Consider the following 21,842-nt stretch of genomic DNA (forward strand, 5'->3'; position numbering starts at 1 on the left):
TTCCTTCGCAAAAGTTCAAGGCAGATATGCAATCAACATGCGGCCCGCAAAGCGATTATGCGATCGCATAATTGGGCCGCATAACGGGCAAAATTGGCTAACTTTCTGTTTCACTTCGCAGCCATTATGCGGTCCGCAGAGTGATTATGCGGCCGTATAATGGGCCACAGAAACGCGTTCTTTTGAGAAATATTTTCCTCTAAGTCTGTAGGGTACAGTTCAATCTAAAAATTCCAAACCACGACGAGACTATAATAACGCAGGACTCCAACTCGGCATCATAAAATATCGAGTTTTGGTTAAGAATTTTACGGGTCTTTACACTTGAAAATAATTATCGTAAATTATTAAAAAAGTATATGTAAGAATTATATACTTCGTCCGTTTTAATTTATGTGAACCAATTATATTGGACATAAAATTTAAAAAATAAATAAATACTTTTAAAAGATCACACATCCAAACTTTTTGTTAGAAAAGTGGCTCTACCAACAACTCTTCCACCTTCAAACCATTTGCAAACTCCTCTCGAAAGCCATTTATATACTCCCCCTAATATAGGCCCTAATAGAAATAGGTTCTCCCCGGAATCCCATTTTGTTATGACCCATCACGAGGTCGCCCCCTTAGGACAATGAATAGGCTCCCTCCTACTATTTGTATTACTCTACTTTAATTAATATAACTAGTTATCCTTTGCATCAAAAGAAAAATTTGTGTGACTACAAAAGATTCTCATTGGGAATAAAATTCGAAGTTTAAGTTAAATTTTAAGGAATGGAGTACTAATTTGTTCGAATGAAGGACAAAAAGGTCAACATGGAAATATAAAAAAATATAAGGGCCAACTTGATATTCCTCCAAACGGGAGTACCTTGTAAAAATCTTATCTTCCCCCAGTGCTTCCAAGGATTTTAATTAACACCTTAAACCCTTCAAAAACCCCAAAAAATCTACCCCAATTCCTCTAAATTGCTACCTTTAACCATAACCTAACCCAATTTTAGCAAAAATAGAGTAAAAGCTGATGATTTTACAGCACTCAATTTCCATCTGTAAACTATGGAGGTTATCATCTCCACCAAACCTCTTCTTTTTCCGACCTTCTGCTGCTACTTATACTTACCAACCACAGTGTTGTCGAATTCGAGCATTTGGGTCTGCTATTTCATCCGCGAAAGTTGCTGATACGAATCAAAATGAGACTTTTTTTGCTGAAGAAAGTGTTTCTTGGACCTCTTTGGGTGTCTCTGACTCACTATCTCGTGCTCTATCCAGTATTGGCCTTCATAGACCCTCTTTAATTCAGGTATTATTTTTTATTTGCTCTTAAATTTTGCCTATTATAGGTGAATTATTACTGAAAGTTGAATCCTTTTGGTTTCTTTTATTAAATATGAAATCCTTAAACTGTAGTATGGTGATCTTTTCTAAAAGTTGAATCCTTTTGGTTTCTTTGATTACGTATGGATGTTCTAACTTATGATAAGTGTCTAATACCTCTTTAACTCGGGGATTTTTTTTTTTTTTTTTTGCTCACTATAGGAAAACTATGACTAAAAGTTGAATCTTTTTTGGTTTCTTTGATTAACTATGAATTCCTTAAACTGTGTTATGGCGATTCTATCTAATATGTTGCAAACAGAGTAGGTACTACTCTAATCTTAAGGTCTGTTTGGTTTGAATTTTATTACATAATTTAATCATTTTTTTGGAGAAATCAATTCCTATGGTAAGTGCCTATTTTGTATTACGTGGGGCCTGATAAGTAAATTTTTGAATAACCGAGAAATCGTCAAGGGCTAGTGGCACACAGTTCGAAACTTGGTGGATAATGGAGCCACCCCTCTGCTATTCTCTACTTAAGTATCAGGCTTTTGTCTGTAGTAGGATCAAACCCGTAATGTGTGCCAAATCCAAATCCTCACTCTGTGGTTCTTACCAGTAGACTAAAGCCCCGGTGGCGATAAACAATTTGCTCTATTCAGGTCAAAGTATTCAAAGGATTGTTATTGTTAGACTATTATGACCCATCAACCGACTGCAACACTCCTCCTTTATCTAAGCTTGAAACCAAGTCTGCTTTTGTAAGCTCACAACAGGTGAAGTTTTTGTTGGACTGGTGCACCAAAAAAATTGAACTTTTAGCAAATAACCAACAGTTGTTTCAGTGAATGAGTAATAATAACCAAGTTATCTAAGAATCACTTATACTGACGATCAAAATCACTTTCACAATCCGAATTCAGTATCATAATCTGAACCAAACAGGGTATTATGGTTAAATATGATGTTAATTGTGGACTTTGCAACATATGTATTAAGAGGGAAGTGGAATTACATGTAAATTAATTCATGCAGACCTAATCAGTTATCTTCTGTCATCCTGAGATTTTTACACACTTCTCTTTGAAAAGTATTTTCACTTAGGGGACTAGCTTTGTTCAGTTGGCTTATTTGGTAGACCGAAGTTCAGCCAGCTTTTCTTATCTCTTTCCTTGCAAAAGTATCTTCCATAGTTGGATTAAGTATAACTGTGTTCAATTAGTAGAACTCACGGCCTAATAAGTGTAATCCGTGGGAAGATGCAACTTTTTATGAGGAACGATCCCGTGGCAATGTGCTACTGTCAACCTGTCATTTTAGAAAACCCAAATGAGTGGAATTGGCTTTTTCGCTGGGTGGAATGCCCGGGAGTACATGGATATGACTAATTTTCAGAATTAGAAACAGATACTTTCTCATAGAGTGTCAATTATCTTTTCACTATCACTCTAGACTTATCGTTCTGTCGGTAGAGGTAAATGTGGTCGGCCTGGTAGTATGCGTGGACTTGTTATAGAAGTTTCACAGAGAGGTCAATGGACTGGGCTGATGGAAAATCCAGTATAAACTCTATAAACATCAAGTATCTCATTTAAATGATTCAACTATTCAGCTGCAAAAGCCAAGGAGCTAGATGAAGCTGACACATATTTTAACACTACTTCATATTTACTTCTGAGTTAAGACTGTATCACAGTTCATATAGCTAGACAATACCCTGTATGCTTTCTTTCTTGTGGGGTCCAAAATTTGTGTCATATAAAGATATAAATTCGTTGTTAGTATAAAGTTTCATTTCTTTATTCTTGGAGACACATTTCATCTTTTTGCATAAGTCAGTATCACATGAATATCTTTTTGTGATATAGTAAACCCAACCGCAAACCCCTCTCCCTGGAGTCAACACTGACCCTTTTCCCACTTTGCTCCCTTGGTGACGCAAATTTTCAACTTCTTGCAGAATATTCACCATGTGGAATTTGTAGCATATAGCATCATGATATAAGTTACTTCGGTTTATCATCCGAGTATATCTTTTCAGTTATATTCAGTGTTAAATCTTATAGCAATGATATATGTTATTTTGGTTTATCATCTGAGTATATCCTTCAATTATAGGTCATAGTCTTAAATCCTATAGTAATGATATATAATCTCAAATTCAGGCGAGTTGTATACCAAGTATACTTTCAGGTGCTGATGTGGTGGTTGCTGCAGAGACCGGTAGCGGCAAGACTCATGGTTACCTAGTGCCGTTGATTGATAAGCTATGCCAATTGTCTGATAATTCAGGGGCTATTGCTGATCAGGATGTCAGAAAGCACCATCGTCTTTCTCTTGTTCTTTGCCCCAATGTTATGTTATGCGAGCAAGTGGTTCGAATGGCTAATAGTCTTTGCAATGATAGTGGTAAACCACTTCTCGGGGTTGCAGCTGTTTGTGGCCGACAGGTGAGCATTCTCATTGTCATTGTTGATCCTTGTTTACCCGAGGACGCACATTCTTTCTTGCTGTCAATCAAAGTTCTTTTTGCATAATGATGTTGCTATGGATGTTTATGCTGCTTTTCCTCATAAACTTGTAATGTCTCTAACAAATGAGAAGTTTAATGCAGGTCTGGCCTGTAAAAGAACCAGATGTAATGGTGTCGACGCCGGCAGCACTTTTAAATTATCTCTACTCTATAGATCCAGAAAGGCGAAAACGTTCAGAGTTTATACGCAGTGTTAAATATGTGGTATCATTTTTTGATTTGCTAAATTTGATCGTTGAGAAAGTGACAATCCAAAATTCAGTCTTAGTAAGTTGTTTTGGTGGTTTCTAGGTTTTTGACGAGGCGGATATGCTGCTTTGTGGAAGTTTCCAGAACCAAGTGGTCCGACTTATAAATATGTTTCGTTTTGACGAGAAGCAGTTATCTCGTTCTAAAAATTCAGAACCTGAGATGTCATCGTCCTCAGATTTGGAAGAGTTTAGAGACCTAAAAGCAGATTATGGTGAAGATGAAGATACTGAAGTTGGTGAGGATGGTGCAAATTTAGAAGCAGACACCAAGGGGTTAAAGAAAAAAGATTGGCGAAGAGTGAGAAAGATATATGAGCGGAGCAAGCAGTACATTTTTGTTGCAGCTACTCTTCCTGAAAATGGGAAGAGAACTGCTGGAGGAGTTTTGAAGCGGATGTTTCCTGATGCTAGATGGGTTAGTGGAAATTATCTTCATCAGCACAGCCCAAGGTGCCACTTTGATGTTTCTTTTAGTCCTTTATTCAGTTCTCATTTAGTAATTCCTAGGTGGAGGGGGGTGGCAAGAATCAGCCATTTTCTCTAATTTAATAACAATCATCATATCATCATAATACTATATTATAAGTGCGAAGACTTTTAGATAATGTTATTTTACTAGAATATCCTTCAAAACTTGAATGACCAAATTATCCTATACCTAAAGTAAAATTATTTGCCATTTAAATATGTATAAAATTGATCATTTAATTGAGATCCTAATAAATGGTAGTATTCAATTATCCTTCCCATCTTTCACGTTTTTTGTCAACTTGCTCCCTTGAGCTTCCACTAGTAAAATCATCCGTTCAAAACCTTTTTATATGCTTGTTTTTTTCCCCGCATAAAAATGCACACAATATATTGTCTCTTCATTTCTTTTACAGTGCATTCTTTATGCCAAAGTCGTATCCATTGGCATAAGTTTTCTCTCCCATAAAAAGACAATAATCTTTTGGCTTTTGCCTTTTTATTTGGCAACAGATACATTTTATGGTAAATTACAGTTTTTTCTTCTATGTACAAACTTTTCTTTCCCTTTATTATTTTGTTTCAGGAGTTCATGAAATTTAGTCTGTGTTTTAGACTTTTGAATTTCCATGCTATTCTAAGCAAGATTATGTCGGGATATTACTCATAAATAAAAGTCATGTATTGAACATCATCATCTGATATGTACTGAATTACTTCATTAATCCCAATTTAAAAAATGAAAAAGAAGAAAATATCTCCTTTCATAGTACTAAGTTTTCCTTCATTACTATTACTTTTAGAGCCTACAACTCCTTTTTTTTTTTTTTCAAAAATAAAAAAATTTCTGCTCGTGTAGTTCTAGCAGATAAAAGCCTGACTAATAGGAGTATTGGATTATGTTGTCACTGAAAGAAAAAAAAGAAGAGAAAACAAAAGCATAATTTATAAGAACAAAAGATGTAAAAAAAGAGATTCGATTTCTATTCCTATTATAACTTTTCTTATTGTTATTTGTGTATATAAAATGTAATGATTCTACAAAAATGAGGGAGTTAGCTCAATCTGTATATTGAATAGGCTATTCACAAACTTATATAGATATTAAAAGTAATAGTAAAAGTGAAATATTCATTAACTTTTATTTAATATCATAATTATTGTAGATTTTCTCTATGCTCAACGTTTTGTCTAATAAGAGCATATACATGACTTTTAAATTATTTCAAAGCAGGGTCTTATTCAGTAATTTTTTTTAATCATTCCTTAATTTTTCCTTTAGTCACACAAGCTTCCTCAATTTAGATTGTGAAGTGTTAATTACGCCTAATTATTTGTACAAATCAGCTATTAATATTTTTTTCTCCTAATTTACAAATGACACGAGTCAGGACTCATAATTTTGAATAAGACAACAAAATTCAAGTACTGCAACAAAGATATATATATATACACACACACACACAAATTTTTTTTTGTATCTCAGTAACGATCAAGTATCTCTATCATAATTAATTATTTCTTCTTTATAGGTTCAACCATGAAATTGATCATGATCTACTAGCTATTTTAAGGAAGACGTGTCAATCAAACATACTATACTACTTCCACAAATTACTACTTTCATTTGACACAACTTTTTGATATGTTGTAAAAGGTCACTACTGTTTCTTCAAGACAAGGTAGAACCTAATTTAAACGTGAAGTTTTTGAAACTGTAGTCAATGTTGTTACTCATACATGTAAATTATATTGTTGAAGTATAAAAGAACAAAAACAATTGTCAAGCTTAATGTTTGATATGTTAGACAAACTGCATAATTAAAGTTGTTTGAACATACTTTTCAAATTTTATTATATAACTTTTATAAAATTTCTAAACTGTTTTATACTCATTGTATGGAGTATACACGCAACGCGCGTATCCAAAACTAGTCTATGTAAATGTGTGTGTGGGCCGCTGGACCCCCCCCCCCCCCTTCCCCACTTCTCCCATAATTGTGGCCTAGTATGAAGAATCATCCAGGTACTATTGATGGATTTTGATGTGTTGTTCAGCTTCCATTAACTTAGTGCCTTGACCAAGGAGATTATGTCGTCATATGTGGATATTCAAGTTCTCTTGGCCATATCAGTATTTCAATTCAATGGCTAGCCTTGTAATAATTTTCCGTGTAGAATTTTACTAGTATGACTTTTATCACCTCTGTGCTGTCACTTTAGGTTGGAGCAGAGGTGGATTGAAGTTTCAGTTGATACCCAAGTGGATGCTCTCATCGATGCTGTGAAAAATGGAGATTCTATGGTAGATCGTGTTCCTGGAGTGCTCCGAACCATGGTTTTTGCAAATACTGTTGAGGCTGTGGAAGCTGTTGCTAAAATCTTGACAGGAGCAGGGCTTGAATGTTTCCGCTACCATAGTGATAGCTCTTTGGAGGAGCGCACACAGAATTTACTTGATTTCCAGCAGAAAGGTGGTGTTTTTGTGTGCACTGATGCTGCAGCACGTGGTCTTGACATTCCAAATATTTCACATGTTATTCAGGTTTGTTTTCTAGTGAATAAACTTACATAATTTAGTTTCTGCTTGTTCTTTGATGCATGACACTGTGATTTAAATTATTAAATATGATGATATCATTTTTCTTTATGAATTCGTGCCCAACACACACCTTATTGATGCGACCGACATTATACAATGGTGCTTCTGCAGTATACTGCATTGCTGGGTTAAATGGCTACTTATATATGGATTATGTTAGTAGAATTACTTAAATGTACTTGTTGGGATCAAAAACTGATACATCTTACCTAAAGGTCCATGGATCTGAAATTGTCAAAAGATTTCATCTCCTTTACAACTTATGTTAATTAGTCTTACAATTTCTTTACATACTTTTATTGGCATACTCCTGTAGTTCTGGATTGATCTGTAGATTCAATAACATGTTTTTCCCCCTCAATTGTTTTTTAATAAGTTTTTTCCCTCTCGTTTTAGGCAGAGTTTACCACGTCTGCTGTAGATTTTTTGCACAGGGTTGGTCGTACAGCGAGAGCGGGCCAACCTGGCCTCGTTACAAGTCTCTATAGAGAATCAAACCGTGATCTCGTTGCTGCCATTCGTCATGCAGAAAAAATTGATGAACCAGTGGTAAGTTCTGGATCTTATAATCCTTTAAGGTCAATAAAATTTAAGCTAGAGAGTAGAGAGAAAAAGAAACTAGCTCAGTAATTAAGAGAAGCCTATCTCAGTCGGTTAGCAGCTCAAATAGGTGGTTACCAAAGTATAGCTTTCATATCTTTCAACGATAGAAGCAACGGCGGAGTTAAAATTTTAATCTTATGAGTTCGGGATTATAATCCTGGGCTAAATTAATAATGTGTACATATTCATTGGATTTCTTAATGCAAATACAAGGTTTGAACAAAAGCTAGTGGGTTCGGCCGAACTCGTAACCAACATTGTGGCTCCGCCCCTGGATAGAAGTGCGTCTGATGTATTTAGTAATGGAATCTTTCTAGAGAACCCGTAACCAACATTGTGGCTCCGCCCTTGGATAGAAGTGCGTCTGATGTATTTAGTAATGGAATCTTTCTTGATGATCAATTGTTCTCTAATGCTCTAGATAATACATGCAAAAGTTGCTTGTACTTCACAACTTAAGCTTCTCAAGAGATACTTTATGTAATCTTCAAGCAAGAATGAATTCAAAGAGACTTACTTTTATAGTTATGAATATTAAATTGATATCTTTCCTCTATGTGAATACAGGAGAAGGCATTTAGCAGAAAAAGGAGCTTTCGCAATAAAATCAAGAAAAGAGGCAGAGAAGCTTCCCCCATGAGGTGAAGATGTTCTGATTTTGACTTTGTAACATCTTTTTGCATTTGTTTCTCACACAGGTTGTATTTTATTGTAATATCCTTAGACAGTAAAAGAAATTAGTGCAGAGTATTTGAAAGTTTTCACATGATCAGTTCTATCTATTATTGGTGGTTAACCAGCAGGAAACTGTTTGATCAAGAAAAAAAAGAAGAAAAGAAAACAGAGGTTGAATAAAAGGGAGAAATTAAAAAATAGCCAGATTTACAAGTGGTCATTTAAAAATAGCCAGAGTTTCAAAAGCAATTGAAATTTAGCCACTTTTCATGTAAAAATAAATCTGAACGAAAATACTGTTCAAAATCCGGAAAATATTCCAGCATAATATATTGGAGTTCCAGTATAATATACCGGTCCAGCATAATATGCTGGAAGTTCATAAACAGGTGCTCCTATCTCCAGTATATTATGCTGGAACTTTTTGCGTGTTGGAGTTCCAGTATAATATGCTGGAAGTTCATATACAGGTGCACCGATTTCCAGTATATAAAAAGATCATGCAAGCAATTTACGTTTTAGGATTAAGACCTGAAGTTCAAATTCACAACATAACCAGACCAAAATGGCGACGTGACAAAATCTAAGATAATACTTTAAAAAAAGAATATATGGAAAAACTCGGAAAATTGAGTAGTTAGATCAGAAAATTTGTAAGACCAACATTCTGCCAACCATCAACAAACTATAGAACTATTGGATTCGAAAAAAATAAGTGTCAAATATCAGCAGGGGCGGACCCACGTGGGGTCAAGAGGGTTCAAAATGAACCCGCTTTATCGAAAAATAATACTGTATATATATGTATATTATATCTTTCTAAGAACATTTTATGTATAACAATTATTTTGACCCCGCTTGAAACAATTAAGACGCTTAGCCTGCTGGCAAAGTGGGTTCAATATTTCCGCAAGGTCTTGAGTTGGAGACCCATCAAACTCCTTATTTTTAATACAATTTCCTATTTATAATACGATGTCGTTTTAAGTATTACGTCTAAAATACGACGTCCCCCAATTCCCAAACTAATATCTCTAAAATACGACGTCCCCAATTCCCAAACTAATATCTCCCATTTTCTTTAGACGTCCGCCAATTCCAAATCGCAATTGCCAAACTAATATTCCCAATTCCTTTAGACGCCCTCCAATTCCAATCCCAATTGCCAAACTAATATCCCCCCAAATTCCCACCCTTCCCTGCCAATTTCTTAAAATACCTTTGTGGTTCTCTCTCTCTCCGAATCTCCTGCCTCTCTCACTGTCAACTACCATTAGGTTTGCTCTCTAATTTCTAGTCTTTTCATTTTACATATAATGATATAAAATAGGTCTATGTTATCATTGATGTGTGTCTGATTGAAAATTTTGTTAGTATACCTAGGAGCGGACCCACATGGGGTCAAGAGGGTTCAAATGAACCCGATTCGTGGAAAAATAATACTGTATATATATGTATATTATATCTTTCTAAGAATATTTTATGTATAAAAATTATTTTGACCCCGCTTGTAACAATCAGGATGCTTAGCCTGCTGGCAAAGCGGATTCAATATTTCCGCAAGGTCTTGAGTTCGAGACCAGTCAAACTCCATTTGTAATGCAATTTCCTATTTATAATACGACGTCGTTTTATGTATTACTTCTAAAATACGATGTCTCCCAATTCCTTTAGACGTCCCCCAAATCCAAATCCCAATTGCCAAACTAATATTCCCAATTCCTTGAGACGTCCCCTAATTCCAAATTCCAATTGCCAAACTAATATCCCCCAATTTCCACCCTTCCCTGCCATTTTCTTAAAATACCTTTGTGCTTCTCTTTCTCTCTCTCCTGAATCTCCTGCCTCTCTCACTGTCAACTACCATCAGGTTTGCTCTCTGATTTTTAGTCTTTTCATTTTACATATAATGATATAAATTAGGTCTATGTTATCATTGATGTGTGTCTGATTGAAAATTTTGTTAGTATACCCTGGGGCAGACCCACATGAGGTCAAGTGGGTTCAAATGAACCCGCTTCGGGGAAAAATAATACTGTATATATATGTACAATATATCTTTCTAAGAACATTTTACGTATAAAAATTATTTTGACCCCGCTTGAAATAATGAGGACGCTTAGCCTGCTGGAAAAACGGGTTCAATATTTCCGCAAGGTCTTGAGTTCGAGACCAGTCAAACTCCCCATTTTTAATGCAATTTTCTATTTATAATACGACGTCGTTTTAAGTATTATGTCTAAAATACGACGTCTCCCAATTCCCAAACTATTATCTCCTAATTCCTTTAGACGTCTCCCAATTCCAAATCCCAATTGCCAAACTATATTCCCAATTCCTTTAGACATCCCCCAATTCCAAATTCCAATTGCCAAACTAATATCCCCCCAATTCCCACCCTTCCCTGTCAATTTCTTAAAATACCTTTGTGCTTCTCTTTCTCTCTCTCTCTCCTGAATCTCTTGCCTCTCTCACTGTCAACTACCATCAGGTTTGCTCTCTGATTTTTAGTCTTTTCATTTTACATATAATGATATAAATTAGGTCTATGTTATCATTGATGTGTGTCTGATTGAAAATTTTGTTAGTATACCCTGGGGCAGACCCCCATGGGGTCAAGAGGGTTCAAATGAACCCGCTTTGTGGAAAAATAATACTGTATAAATATGTATAATATATCTTTCAAAGAATATTTTATGTATAAAAATTATTTTGACCCCGCTTGAAACAATTAGGACGCTTAGCTTGCTGGCAAAGCGAGTTCAATATTTCCGCAAGGTCTTGAGTTCGAGACCAGTCAAACTACCCATTTTTAATACAGTTTCTTATTTATAATACAACGTCGTTTTAAGTATTACGTCTAAAATACGATGTCCCCCCCAATTCCCAAACTAATATCTCCCAATTCCTTTAGACGTCCCCAATTCCAAATCCCAACTGCCAAACTAATATTCCCAATACCTTTAGACGTCCCCCAATTCCAAATCCCAGTTGCCAAACTAATATCCCCCCATTCCCACCCTTTCCTGTCAATTTTTTAAAATATCTTTGTGTTTCTCTCCCTCCTAAATCTCCTACCTCTCTCACTGTCAACTACCGTCAGGTTTGCTCTCTGATTTCTAGTTTTTTCATTTTACATATAATGATATGAATTAGGTCTATATTATCATTGAGGTGTGTCTGATTGAAATTTTGTTAGTATACCCTAGGGCGGACCCACATGGGGTCAAGAGGGTTTAAATGAACCCGCTTCGTGGAAAAATAACAATGTATATATATATGTATATTATATCTTTCTAAGAATATTTTATGTATAAAAATTATTTTGATCCCGCTTGAAACAATCAGGACGCTTAGCCTGTTGGCAAAGCGGGTTCAATATTTTCGCAAGGTCTTGAGTTCGAGACCAGTCAAACTCCCTATTTTTTAATACAACTTCCTATTTATAATATGACGTCGTTTTAAGTATTACGTCTAAAATACGACGTTCCCCAATTCCCAAACTGATATCTCCCAATTCCTTTAGACGTCCCCTAATTTCAAATCCCAATTGCCAAACTAATATTCCCAATTCCTTTAGACATCCCCCAATTTCAAATCCCAATTTCTTAAAATACCTTTGTGCTTTTCTCTCTCTCTCTCTCTCTCTCTCTCCTGAATCTCCTGCCTCTCTCACTATCAACTACCACCAGGTTTGCTCTTTTATTTCTAGTCTTTTTATTTTACAAATAATGATATAAATTAGGTCTATGTTATCATTGATGTGTGTCCGATTGAAATTTTTGTTAGTATACGTAGGGGCAGACCCACATGGGATCAAGAGGGTTCAAATGAACCCGCTTCGTCGAAAAATAACACTGTATATATATATATATATATATATATATATATATATATATATATATATATATATATATATATATATATATATATATATATATATATATATATAATATCTTTCTAAGAACATTTTATGTATATAAATTATTTTGATCCCGCTTGAAACAATCAGGACGCTTAGCCTGCTGGCAAATCGGGTTCAATATTTACGCAAGGTCTTGAGTTCGAGACCAGTCAAACTCCCAATTTTTTAATATAATTTCCTATTTATAATACGACGTCGTTTTAAGTATTACGTCTAAAATACGACGTCCCCCAATTCCCAAACTAATATCTCCAAATTCTTTTAGACGTCCCCCAATTCTAAATTCCAATTGCCAAACTAATATTCCCAATTCATTTAGACGTCTCCCAATTCCAAATCTCAATTGCCAAACTAATATCCCCCAATTCCCATCATTCCCTGCCAATTTCTTAAAATACCTTTGTGCCTCTCTCTCTCTCTTTCTCTCTCCTGAATCTCCTGCCTCTCTCACTGTCAACTACCATCAGATTTGCTCTTTGATTTCTAGTCTTTTTATTTTACATATAATGATATAAATTAGGTCTAAGTTATCATTGATGTGTGTCTGATTGAAAATTTTATTAGTATACCTCTGCTCTTTCTAGCTTGTTTGGGGTATAAGAATGGAAAGAGAGGACAAAAAGTGTAAAGAGGGCTTCAACTGAACTGAAACTTTCTAACTTCCTATTAAACTCTTTCTTGTAGTAATAGATCTAGACAACATCAAATAATATTTTCCTTGAGTCATTTTCATGGTTTTCATGCTGCATACGGATGTTGATGAAAGGTTTTCAAATCTACAAGGACTTGTTGATCTTTTTGAAATACTAGTTAAGACAAAAAAGTATTTAAATTATCTATTTGTGTTTCGCCTTGTGAAATTTGCTTTGATTCTACCAGTTGCCACTGCTACAGTTGAAAGAACTTTTTCGGCGATGAAGTTGATCAAGAGTGAATTGCGAAACCGAATGAATGACGAATTCATAAGTGGTTATTTGGTTCCTTATGTAGAAAGGAAATATTTAACTCTATTTCTGATAAGACTATTATGAATACGTTTCAGGGAATGAAAATTCGTAGAGGACAATTCTACTAGTGTATTTTATTAATACATATTTTTTGTTGACCTCTTTGTATATTTGCTTTTTGGCATTTTGAACCTGCTTGATAAAAATTCTGGGTCCGACATTGAATATGAGAAGGGTGAGAAAATTTCAATTTCATATAACCTAACTCCATTGCTCTCAATAATACGAACAATAAAATTATATATGATTACGAGCCAATCAAGAATTTCTTGTACTTCATCCAGCAGGCTAAATAGACTGTGTACAAATTCATTAGTCAACTCGTCCGAGCTACCTCCTTCACTAACTGCTTTCTTAGCTAACTCCTTCCGTTTTCTAGCATTTCTCCTAATCTCATAACTCCCCTCCCCTCCCATTACTTTCTGTAAACAAAACAAAATCTCCTCTTCTAACAGTCCCAAACTCATCCAACATAGGCCTCACACCAATCTTCCGTATAATATGTGTAGCGTCCGTCAATTGATCAGACCGTTGAGGCATTGTCACCATTGGCACACCAAGAAACAATCCTTCAAGAGTCGAATTCCATCCATTAGGGGTGTACATAGGTCGGGTTGGTTCGAATTTTTCAATTCCCAAACCAAATCAATTGTGTCGGATTATTAAATCTAAAGACCAAACCAAACCAATAAGAGTCAGGTTTTTTAATCTCGAATTTTTCGGATTTTCGGGTTTTTTCGGTTTTTTTCCCAATAAAGTCTTCATAGCGCCACAAAACATAGAATTTGTGCTTCAAATATATCTTTAATCCTAGTAAGATAGAACTATATAAGGTGTTTTTCAATAAAATAACATAAATATGAGATGAGTCATGACATTGTACTAAAATATTCAACAAAAAAGATAATAAAATCGCATAAAATAAATATTATTAATAAGCCATAATGAAAAAATATATAATTTAAAATTACGAAGTTGTTAAAATAAGTATGACTAATAAGTACTATTATTTACATGACTAAACACTAAAAGAAAAATAAGTTATATAGGCATTTTATCTAAACAATGAGAAAACTAAAAAATAAATATACAATACTATTTTCATTTGTAGTACTATTAAATTGAATGTCTTTTAGTAACATTAGTATTGATTTGATTTTGGTTTAGGATTTATTTGAGTTACCACCATTTATGGACTACAAAACTTATTGGAGTATCCAAAAATTATAAGTCCAAGCTTGAAATAATACGTCAAAAGATAAAACTATGAAAATGTTTAAGAAATATTTATAAACTACACTACAATAAATATTTTTATGTATTAAATATGTTTAAAACTTTTATACATATATAATGTCGGGTTGGTTTGGTTTCGATTTGACTTTTTTAGTTAAAATCAAACCAAACCAATTATTGTTGGGTTTTTTCTTCCAACATCAAACCAAACCATAATCGGATTTTTTTGTCGGTTTAACTCGAATTAACGGGTTGGTACGATTTATCGGTTTCATTTGTACGCCCCTGCCATCCATTATGAGTCATTAAGCAAGCAATGGCTTGATTTGCTAGTGTTTCTCTAGCTGATTACACCATGACACAATTAACCCTTTTCCCTTTGTGAGTTTATGAATCCTTGAGGCAGTTTGCATTTTTCGGTTTTTCTTACAATCCAAGGGAAATTCAAGTTGCTGCCTATTTCTTAAATGAGCAATCTGTCGTGTGAATAGTTTCACTAGGGGTGTACATAGGTCGGGTTGGTTCGAATTTTATAATTACCAAACCAAATCAATTGTATCGGATTATTAAATCTAAAGACCAAACCAAACCAATAAAACTCGGATTTTTCAATCTCGGTTTTACTCGGGTTTTCGGGTTATTCGGGGTTTTCCCGGTAAAATCTTCGTAGCACAAAACATATAACTTGTGCTCAAAATATTTCTTTAATCCTACTAAAATACAACTATATAAGGTATTTTCCAAGAAAACAATACAAATTATGAGATGTGACATGTCATTTTCCTAAAATATTCTACAATAAAGACAATAAAATTATGTAATACAAATATTGCTAATTAAAAAGCCATAATAAAAATAAACATAATCTTAGTACAAAGTCATGCTAAAATAAGTAGACTAATAAGGGATTATTAATTACATGATTAAACGCTAAAGAAAAAATAAAAATAGGTTATGCATTTTTATCTAAATATTACAAAACAAAAAATAGATATTCAATACATTGTCATCCGTAGTATTGAATTGAATGTCTTTTGTTAGCATTAATATTGATTTAATTTTGGTTTGGGTTTGTATTAGCATTATTTAAGATACTAATATTAATGGCTATAAAACTTTTTGGAACATTCAAAAGTTCTAAGTCCAACCTTGAAATAATACCTTAAAAGATAAAATTATGAAAAAGTTTAAGAAATATTTATAAATTACATCACAATAAGTATATTTATATATTAAATATATCTAAAATTTCTATAATATATAATGTCGGGTTGGTTTGGTTTCGGTTTGACTTTCTTTAGTTAAAACCAAACCAAACCAATTATGGTCGAATTTTTTTTCCAACACTAAACCAAATCAAACCAAATCATAATCGAATTCTTGTTTTTCGATTTGATTCGAATTATCGGGTTGGTACGATTTGTCGATTTCCTTTGTACACTCCTAATTTTCAGAAGCAATTCTTATTATCATTACTACATATTTACTTGTTAAAGAAAGTTGTTTTCTCTTCTTGAGCAAAAGAACGTGGAAGGTGGCGGTTGGAAATGCAGCATTTATGAGGAAGTAGGAGGCAATATGGTCCGATAGTGCAAAATAAATATTCAGTAAAAAATTCACTCAAAAAACTTGCAAGTTGCAGCGGAATCTCTGGCATTAGTCATCTGGTTCCAAAGCAACCTCATTTGTTTGCACTTAATGGAGGCTTGCCTTCATTAAGTGTTGTTTATTTTATATTCTTAATCGAAATTATTTAAATTTTGATTATTAAGTGTGTTTGTTTTATTAATTTCATAACTACTTAATGGGTTTGAATAATTAAGATCTATAATAAAGACTTAATTTCATTAAGATGTTACTATAAATATTCACAATTAATTACTGGCACTGCCCACAATTATCAACTACCATCATGCACTACCCACTACCTCCATACTCAACCACCATCATCCTCAAGTATAATCATCACCGCCATCATTATTAACTACCACCACTTACTATCCCTACAATTAACAACTACCACCATCACCACCACCATCATCCTCAACCATAACCATCCACCTACCCACCTCAACTACCATCACCATCCACCCCACTATTATTAACCAGAATAACCGGTACCCACCATTTGAACTACCACCACCACCATTATCAACCATAATCTCCACTACCAATACTACTAACTACTACATCGAACTATCACTATCAACCAAAATCACTACCAACCACCACCTCTAGCCGACATCCACAACTACTATCATTACCCATGTACTACCATATATTTAAAAAAAAAAAATATTTTCTTGATAAAATATTAAGTAAATTAATACTCCATCCGTTTTCAATTTATGCGAATCTATTTATTTGGGCACGAAGTTTAAGAAAAAAGAGATTACTTTTGAACTTGTAGTGCAAAATGAGACACATATAATTTGTGTGACTATAAATTATTGAATAAAGGTAAACTGTTTCTAATTATAAAAAGGGGCCATTCTTTTTGACACGGACTAATAAAGAAATAGGTTCACATAAATTGAAACAGAGGGAATATTTTATTTTAATTTTATATTTATTAATTTCTAAATAAAGATAAACTTTATTCATTCAGATGTTGAAGAATTAAATAGTCTTAATCATTTGCTATTCAGATCTTAATACACATTTAACATTCAGATGTGTATCCAGATTCAGACGTATTAATCTTTATACACATCATCATATTCAGATACGTATACAAATTCAGACGTCTTAGTGGGCGTTTGGACATAAGAATTATAAAATTCGAGGAAAAAGAAAAAAAAAAATTCAAGTGAAAAATTGTATTTGAAAGTTAGATTTATGTTTGGACATGAATATAATTTTGGGTTGTTTTAAAATTTTTGTAAGTAATTAAAGGGAATATTTTGAAAAACATCATTTTGGAGTTTTTAAATTTTTTGAAAAATTCCGAAATTCATCTTCAAGAGAAAATTGAAAATTTCATGGCCAAACACCGATTTAAAAAAAAGTATTTCTTTTGAAAAAGAGTGAATTTTTTTGTATGGCCAGATGACACCTTAATCTTAAAAATAACAAATGAGAATCTCAAAAGATCGTCGTCCTACTGAAATTTATTGTCGTCTCATCCATTTTCTATCCAAACATCTAGTCTTTTTGCAATGAACCGTCCGGTCATTTTGAGAGTTGTAACCCCGTTCCCCTATTTACTGCTCATTTTATACTTTACAACTGTTATGTGACTTGTCGGAGTAGTTAGTTCGGGCCCGAAAATATTTCAGAATGAATTGGGACACTTAGCCTCAAGGTTGAAAGCTTAAGTTGAAAAGGTTGATCGGATGTTGATTGGCGTGTAAATGGCTCCAGATTAGAGTTTCAATGATTTCGTTAGCTCCGTTGGGTGATTTTGGACTTAGGAGTGTGTCTGAATTGTGATTTGGAGGTTCGTAGTTGAATTATGCTTGAAATGACGAAAGTTGAAAAATTGGAAGATTGACCGAGAGTGGACTTTGTGGTTACCGGCCTCGGATTGGGGTTCGGTAGTTGGAGTAGGTCCGTGGTGTCATTTACGACTTGTGTGCAAAATTTGAGGTCAATCAGAGTTGATTTGATAGGTTTCAGCATCGATTGTAGAAGTTGGAATTCATTAGATTTCATTAGGCTTGAATTGGGTGCGATTCGTATTTTTTATGTTGTTTGATGTGATTTGAGGCCTCGACTAAGTTCGTATCATGTTTTAGGACTTGTTGGTACGTTTGATTGAGGTCCGAGGGGCCTCGGGTGGATTCAGATGGTTAACTGATTGGAAATGGACTTTGAAGATTGCTGAAGTCTGTAGATGTTCTGTGTTCTTGTTTCCTTCTATGCAATCGCGAGGATGGGTCCGCGATGGCGAAAGGTCTTTGCGGGCTGTTGTATTTTTCCTCTACGCATTCGCAAAGTGAGCGATGCAATCGTGGAAGTTGAGATGTTTTTGCTTCGCAAACGCGTACAGTGGATCGTGTTCACGTACAAGGAAGTGAGACAACTAGGGAGGCACACAGTGTTCTTCGCGTTCGCGAGTGGTGGATCGGGATCGCATAAGCTTGGGAAGGTGGTTCTCCGTGTTCGCGACTGGGCTCACACTATCGCGAAAGAGGATTTTGTGAGCTAGGCATAATTGTTCTACGCGATCGCGATTGTTGTTCCACGATCGCGAAAGCTAATAACTGGGCAGTAGAGTTAAATTACAAAAATGAGAGTTTGAACCTATTTTTCATATTTTGAGCTAGAGACCTCGGATTTGGCCGATTCATGAAGGGATTTTCAAGGAGTTGATTGAGATAAATGATTCTTACTTAGTTTTGGTTAAATTCCATGTTTATGCCTTTGATTTCATCATTAAATTAGTGATTTGGGGTGGAAAATTGGGAAAAATGGAGGACAGTTCTTAGGCCAAATTTTGAGGAATTGATCGAGGTTTTGGTATTGGATTTGAGTAATTTTAGTATGGGTGGACTCGTGGTCGATTGGGTGTTCGGATTTTGTGACTTTTACCCGATTCTAAGACGTGGGCCCGGGGACCGACTTTTGAGTTGAATTTTTATCTTTGATTAAGAACTTAGTATTTTCTTATGGGCTTGATTCCTTTAGCTCGTGTTGATTGTATAGAACTGTTTGTGGCTAGATTCAAGGAATTTGAAGGCCGTTTCATGAAGCGAGGGCTAGTCGGAGTAGGGATTTGCACAACTTGAGGTAAGTAACAAATCTAAATTTGGTTCTGGGGGCATAAAACCCCGTATTACGTGTCATGTGATTGGTGTTGAGGTGACACACATGCTAGGTGACGGGCGTGTGGGCGTGCACCATAGGAATTATGACTTGGTCAATTCCATGGAACTGTATATTTGAATAATCTGTTGTTATCCATATATTCTCCATGTGTTATAGAAATTGAGCTGCAAATCATGTTTAGACTATGTGTTAGTACTGTAGAGACCCACATAGGTCGTGTTACATGTTGAATTATCTAATAAATTACTATTTTGTACTCAGTCACAGTTTTACTTGCATATTATATCTCGATCTCTGTTGTCCTTTATTGATACATTATATCATCGTTGTTTGGGATGATTATCAAGATAATTGAGAGCCCAAGAGACAGGAGAGATTGATGACTGAGTGTGGCCGAGGGCCTGTTTGTGAGGATATTTATAGGATCGTACTGTACGCCGCAACATGTTTTATTGAGTTGTACCATGATTGACTTGTTATAGCACTTGGGCTGAAGGAGCCCCTTCGGAGTCTGCACACCCCCAGTGAGCGCAGGTACCTACTAAGTGCGAGTGCGAATGCTGAGCGACCGAGAGAAATGAGAGGCTGTGAGGAATGAATGACTGTGAGATTGGAGTGAACATGAGGATTGAGTGACTGTTACTATGAGAATATGCACTTGATTTCATTACTATTGTGCTTTAACCGGTATATATCACTGTCATGAAATTTCTGAGAGATACTATATCCTGTTTCAATTGAACCTGGCATGAATTAACTATTTTATCTTTAATTGTTGAACTTGAAAGCATGCCTATTTTTCCTGTATTGTAATTTCTGTGATTGAACTGTATCCATGAAGCTCGTCACTACTTTCAGTCCAATAGTTAGTCTTGTTACTTACAAAGTTGATTGTACTAATACTACACCCTGAACGTCGTGTGCAGATCCAGGTGTTTCTGGACACGGTGGGTGTTGATTCTCTGAGCAACTTGATCATTCGAAGATTTCAAGGTAGTTGCCTGGAGTTCAAAGACCTTGACTCTCCTTCCCTATCTTTCAGCTTTATGTATTTAGTTTCAATTTTTCATAGACAGTATTTTCAGACTTGTGTTGTATAGACACTCATGTACTCAGTGACACCCTGATTTTGGGAACTTCAGTATTGAGTTTTGATTTTCTTTTCAGCTTATGAAAGCTTTAATTATCTTAAATTGTTTTAGTTCTTTTTATTTAAAAGTGTTGGAAATGTTTTGAAGTGTCGGCTTGCCTATTACCACGTTAGGCGCCATCACGACATGCTAAGTTTTGGGCCGTGACACTTTTATTATTGGAATTTTACCTCCAACAGCAAACTATTATACCCAATTTATTATAAACCGAAATAATTTCAAAATATTATTACTTATATCTAGCTTTTTTATTTTATAGAAAAATATGTATTTATTTATCCTATGCACTGAGGTATGAAATAAGCCAATTATGCTCTCTCTCTCTCTCTCTCTCTCTCTCTTTATCAGCAAGATTCTCAATCCTCTCTCTTCTCCATCAAATCAGTAGAATCGTCTGCGTCATTATCCACTATTGGCTTATCCTCTTAGGCGAACAGATCTGGCGAAGGCTACGCCGAAGAAGATTTTTAGGCTGGGTTTTTGTTCATCTCCTTTTTTAGTTCTAATACAATGTATAAAGTATTTTGCTTTGCCAAAAAACATCATCTTCGGCAAAATTTTTTCTCTTCTTTGCTATTTTAGTCACATATGTGTACAACTAAAATTAGAGAGTCTGATTTTATGATCATTATGACACTCCGTAGTCTGTCTCTAGAAGGCTCGAGGCATAGCTCGATGTTCGACCCCGAGATCTCCCTATGTTCGACCTCGGGGCAGCGGAAAAGCGGTGGCTATATTAGACAAGCGGGAAATTCCCAAAAGGCACGTGGCTAAAGCTGACCAGGCCTATAAGAATAGTACAAGTCCGTACCGTGAAATTGAATAGCTGTACCAACTACACATCTTTGTAATAAATGCATATGTACTATGTTGGGATTCCCCTCCTATATAAAGGGGACCCTTGTCATTTTTTAAACACGCATGATATTAAATACAAGAACAAGAACATTCTCTACTCTCTAACTTAAACATTCTCCATTGTGTTCTCTTTGATTTTATTGCTTACATTTATTGTGTTTTATTGATTTTTCTTCATTTATTACTCATCACTGATCATAAAGAGTCATCATCAAGGCCCTAGGACTGTTAGTTCTTCATCGGTCATCCCCAGTCAGGTATTTTAGCTCAACCTCGAGGCCCAGCTTAGGCCAGTTCGAGACCCCTAGTCGCTGCCATTCGGTTTGGATAACAACAATGCCTCTTACTCTCACTCTACTTTCCTAGTTCATACTTATCATCTATTGCCTAACAACTAGTATTAAAATAAATTACGTATTTTTTGAACCACAAAATCA

The 21,842-nt window shown here is 34.9% G+C and overlaps 1 protein-coding gene across 3 annotated transcripts; it reads left to right on the top strand.

Annotated features, from left to right (window-relative positions):
* The first annotated feature begins 869 nt into the window (after positions 1-869).
* LOC104236065 (DEAD-box ATP-dependent RNA helicase 22) lies at positions 870-8,549 on the top strand. 3 transcript variants are annotated; one of them, XM_009789912.2, is made up of 7 exons: positions 870-1,309; positions 3,492-3,776; positions 3,941-4,063; positions 4,151-4,560; positions 6,802-7,123; positions 7,577-7,729; positions 8,351-8,549. In XM_009789912.2, exons 1-7 carry the CDS (start codon positions 1,028-1,030, stop codon positions 8,426-8,428), a joined length of 1,653 nt encoding a protein of 550 aa, XP_009788214.1. In that variant the 5' UTR covers positions 870-1,027; the 3' UTR covers positions 8,429-8,549. The 3 variants fall into 3 exon arrangements, 2 of the variants coding, with proteins under 2 accessions (XP_009788214.1, XP_070016709.1); XR_011403103.1 differs by having other exon boundaries at positions 885-1,309; positions 7,581-7,729; XM_070160608.1 differs by having other exon boundaries at positions 885-1,309; positions 7,602-7,729.
* Positions 8,550-21,842: the final 13,293 nt, after the last annotated feature.

Source organism: Nicotiana sylvestris, chromosome 10, assembly GCF_000393655.2.
Source record: "Nicotiana sylvestris chromosome 10, ASM39365v2, whole genome shotgun sequence".
Classification (NCBI taxonomy): domain Eukaryota; kingdom Viridiplantae; phylum Streptophyta; class Magnoliopsida; order Solanales; family Solanaceae; genus Nicotiana; species Nicotiana sylvestris.

Excerpts from the sequence above, each read along its gene's own strand:
- LOC104236065 (XM_009789912.2), top strand. The coding sequence starts at position 1,028 with ATGATTTTACAGCACTCAATTTCCATCTGTAAACTATGGAGGTTATCA. Across the intron at positions 1,310-3,491 it reads ATAGACCCTCTTTAATTCAG|GCGAGTTGTATACCAAGTAT; the intron begins GTATTATTTTTT and ends TCTCAAATTCAG. Across the intron at positions 3,777-3,940 it reads CAGCTGTTTGTGGCCGACAG|GTCTGGCCTGTAAAAGAACC; the intron begins GTGAGCATTCTC and ends AGTTTAATGCAG.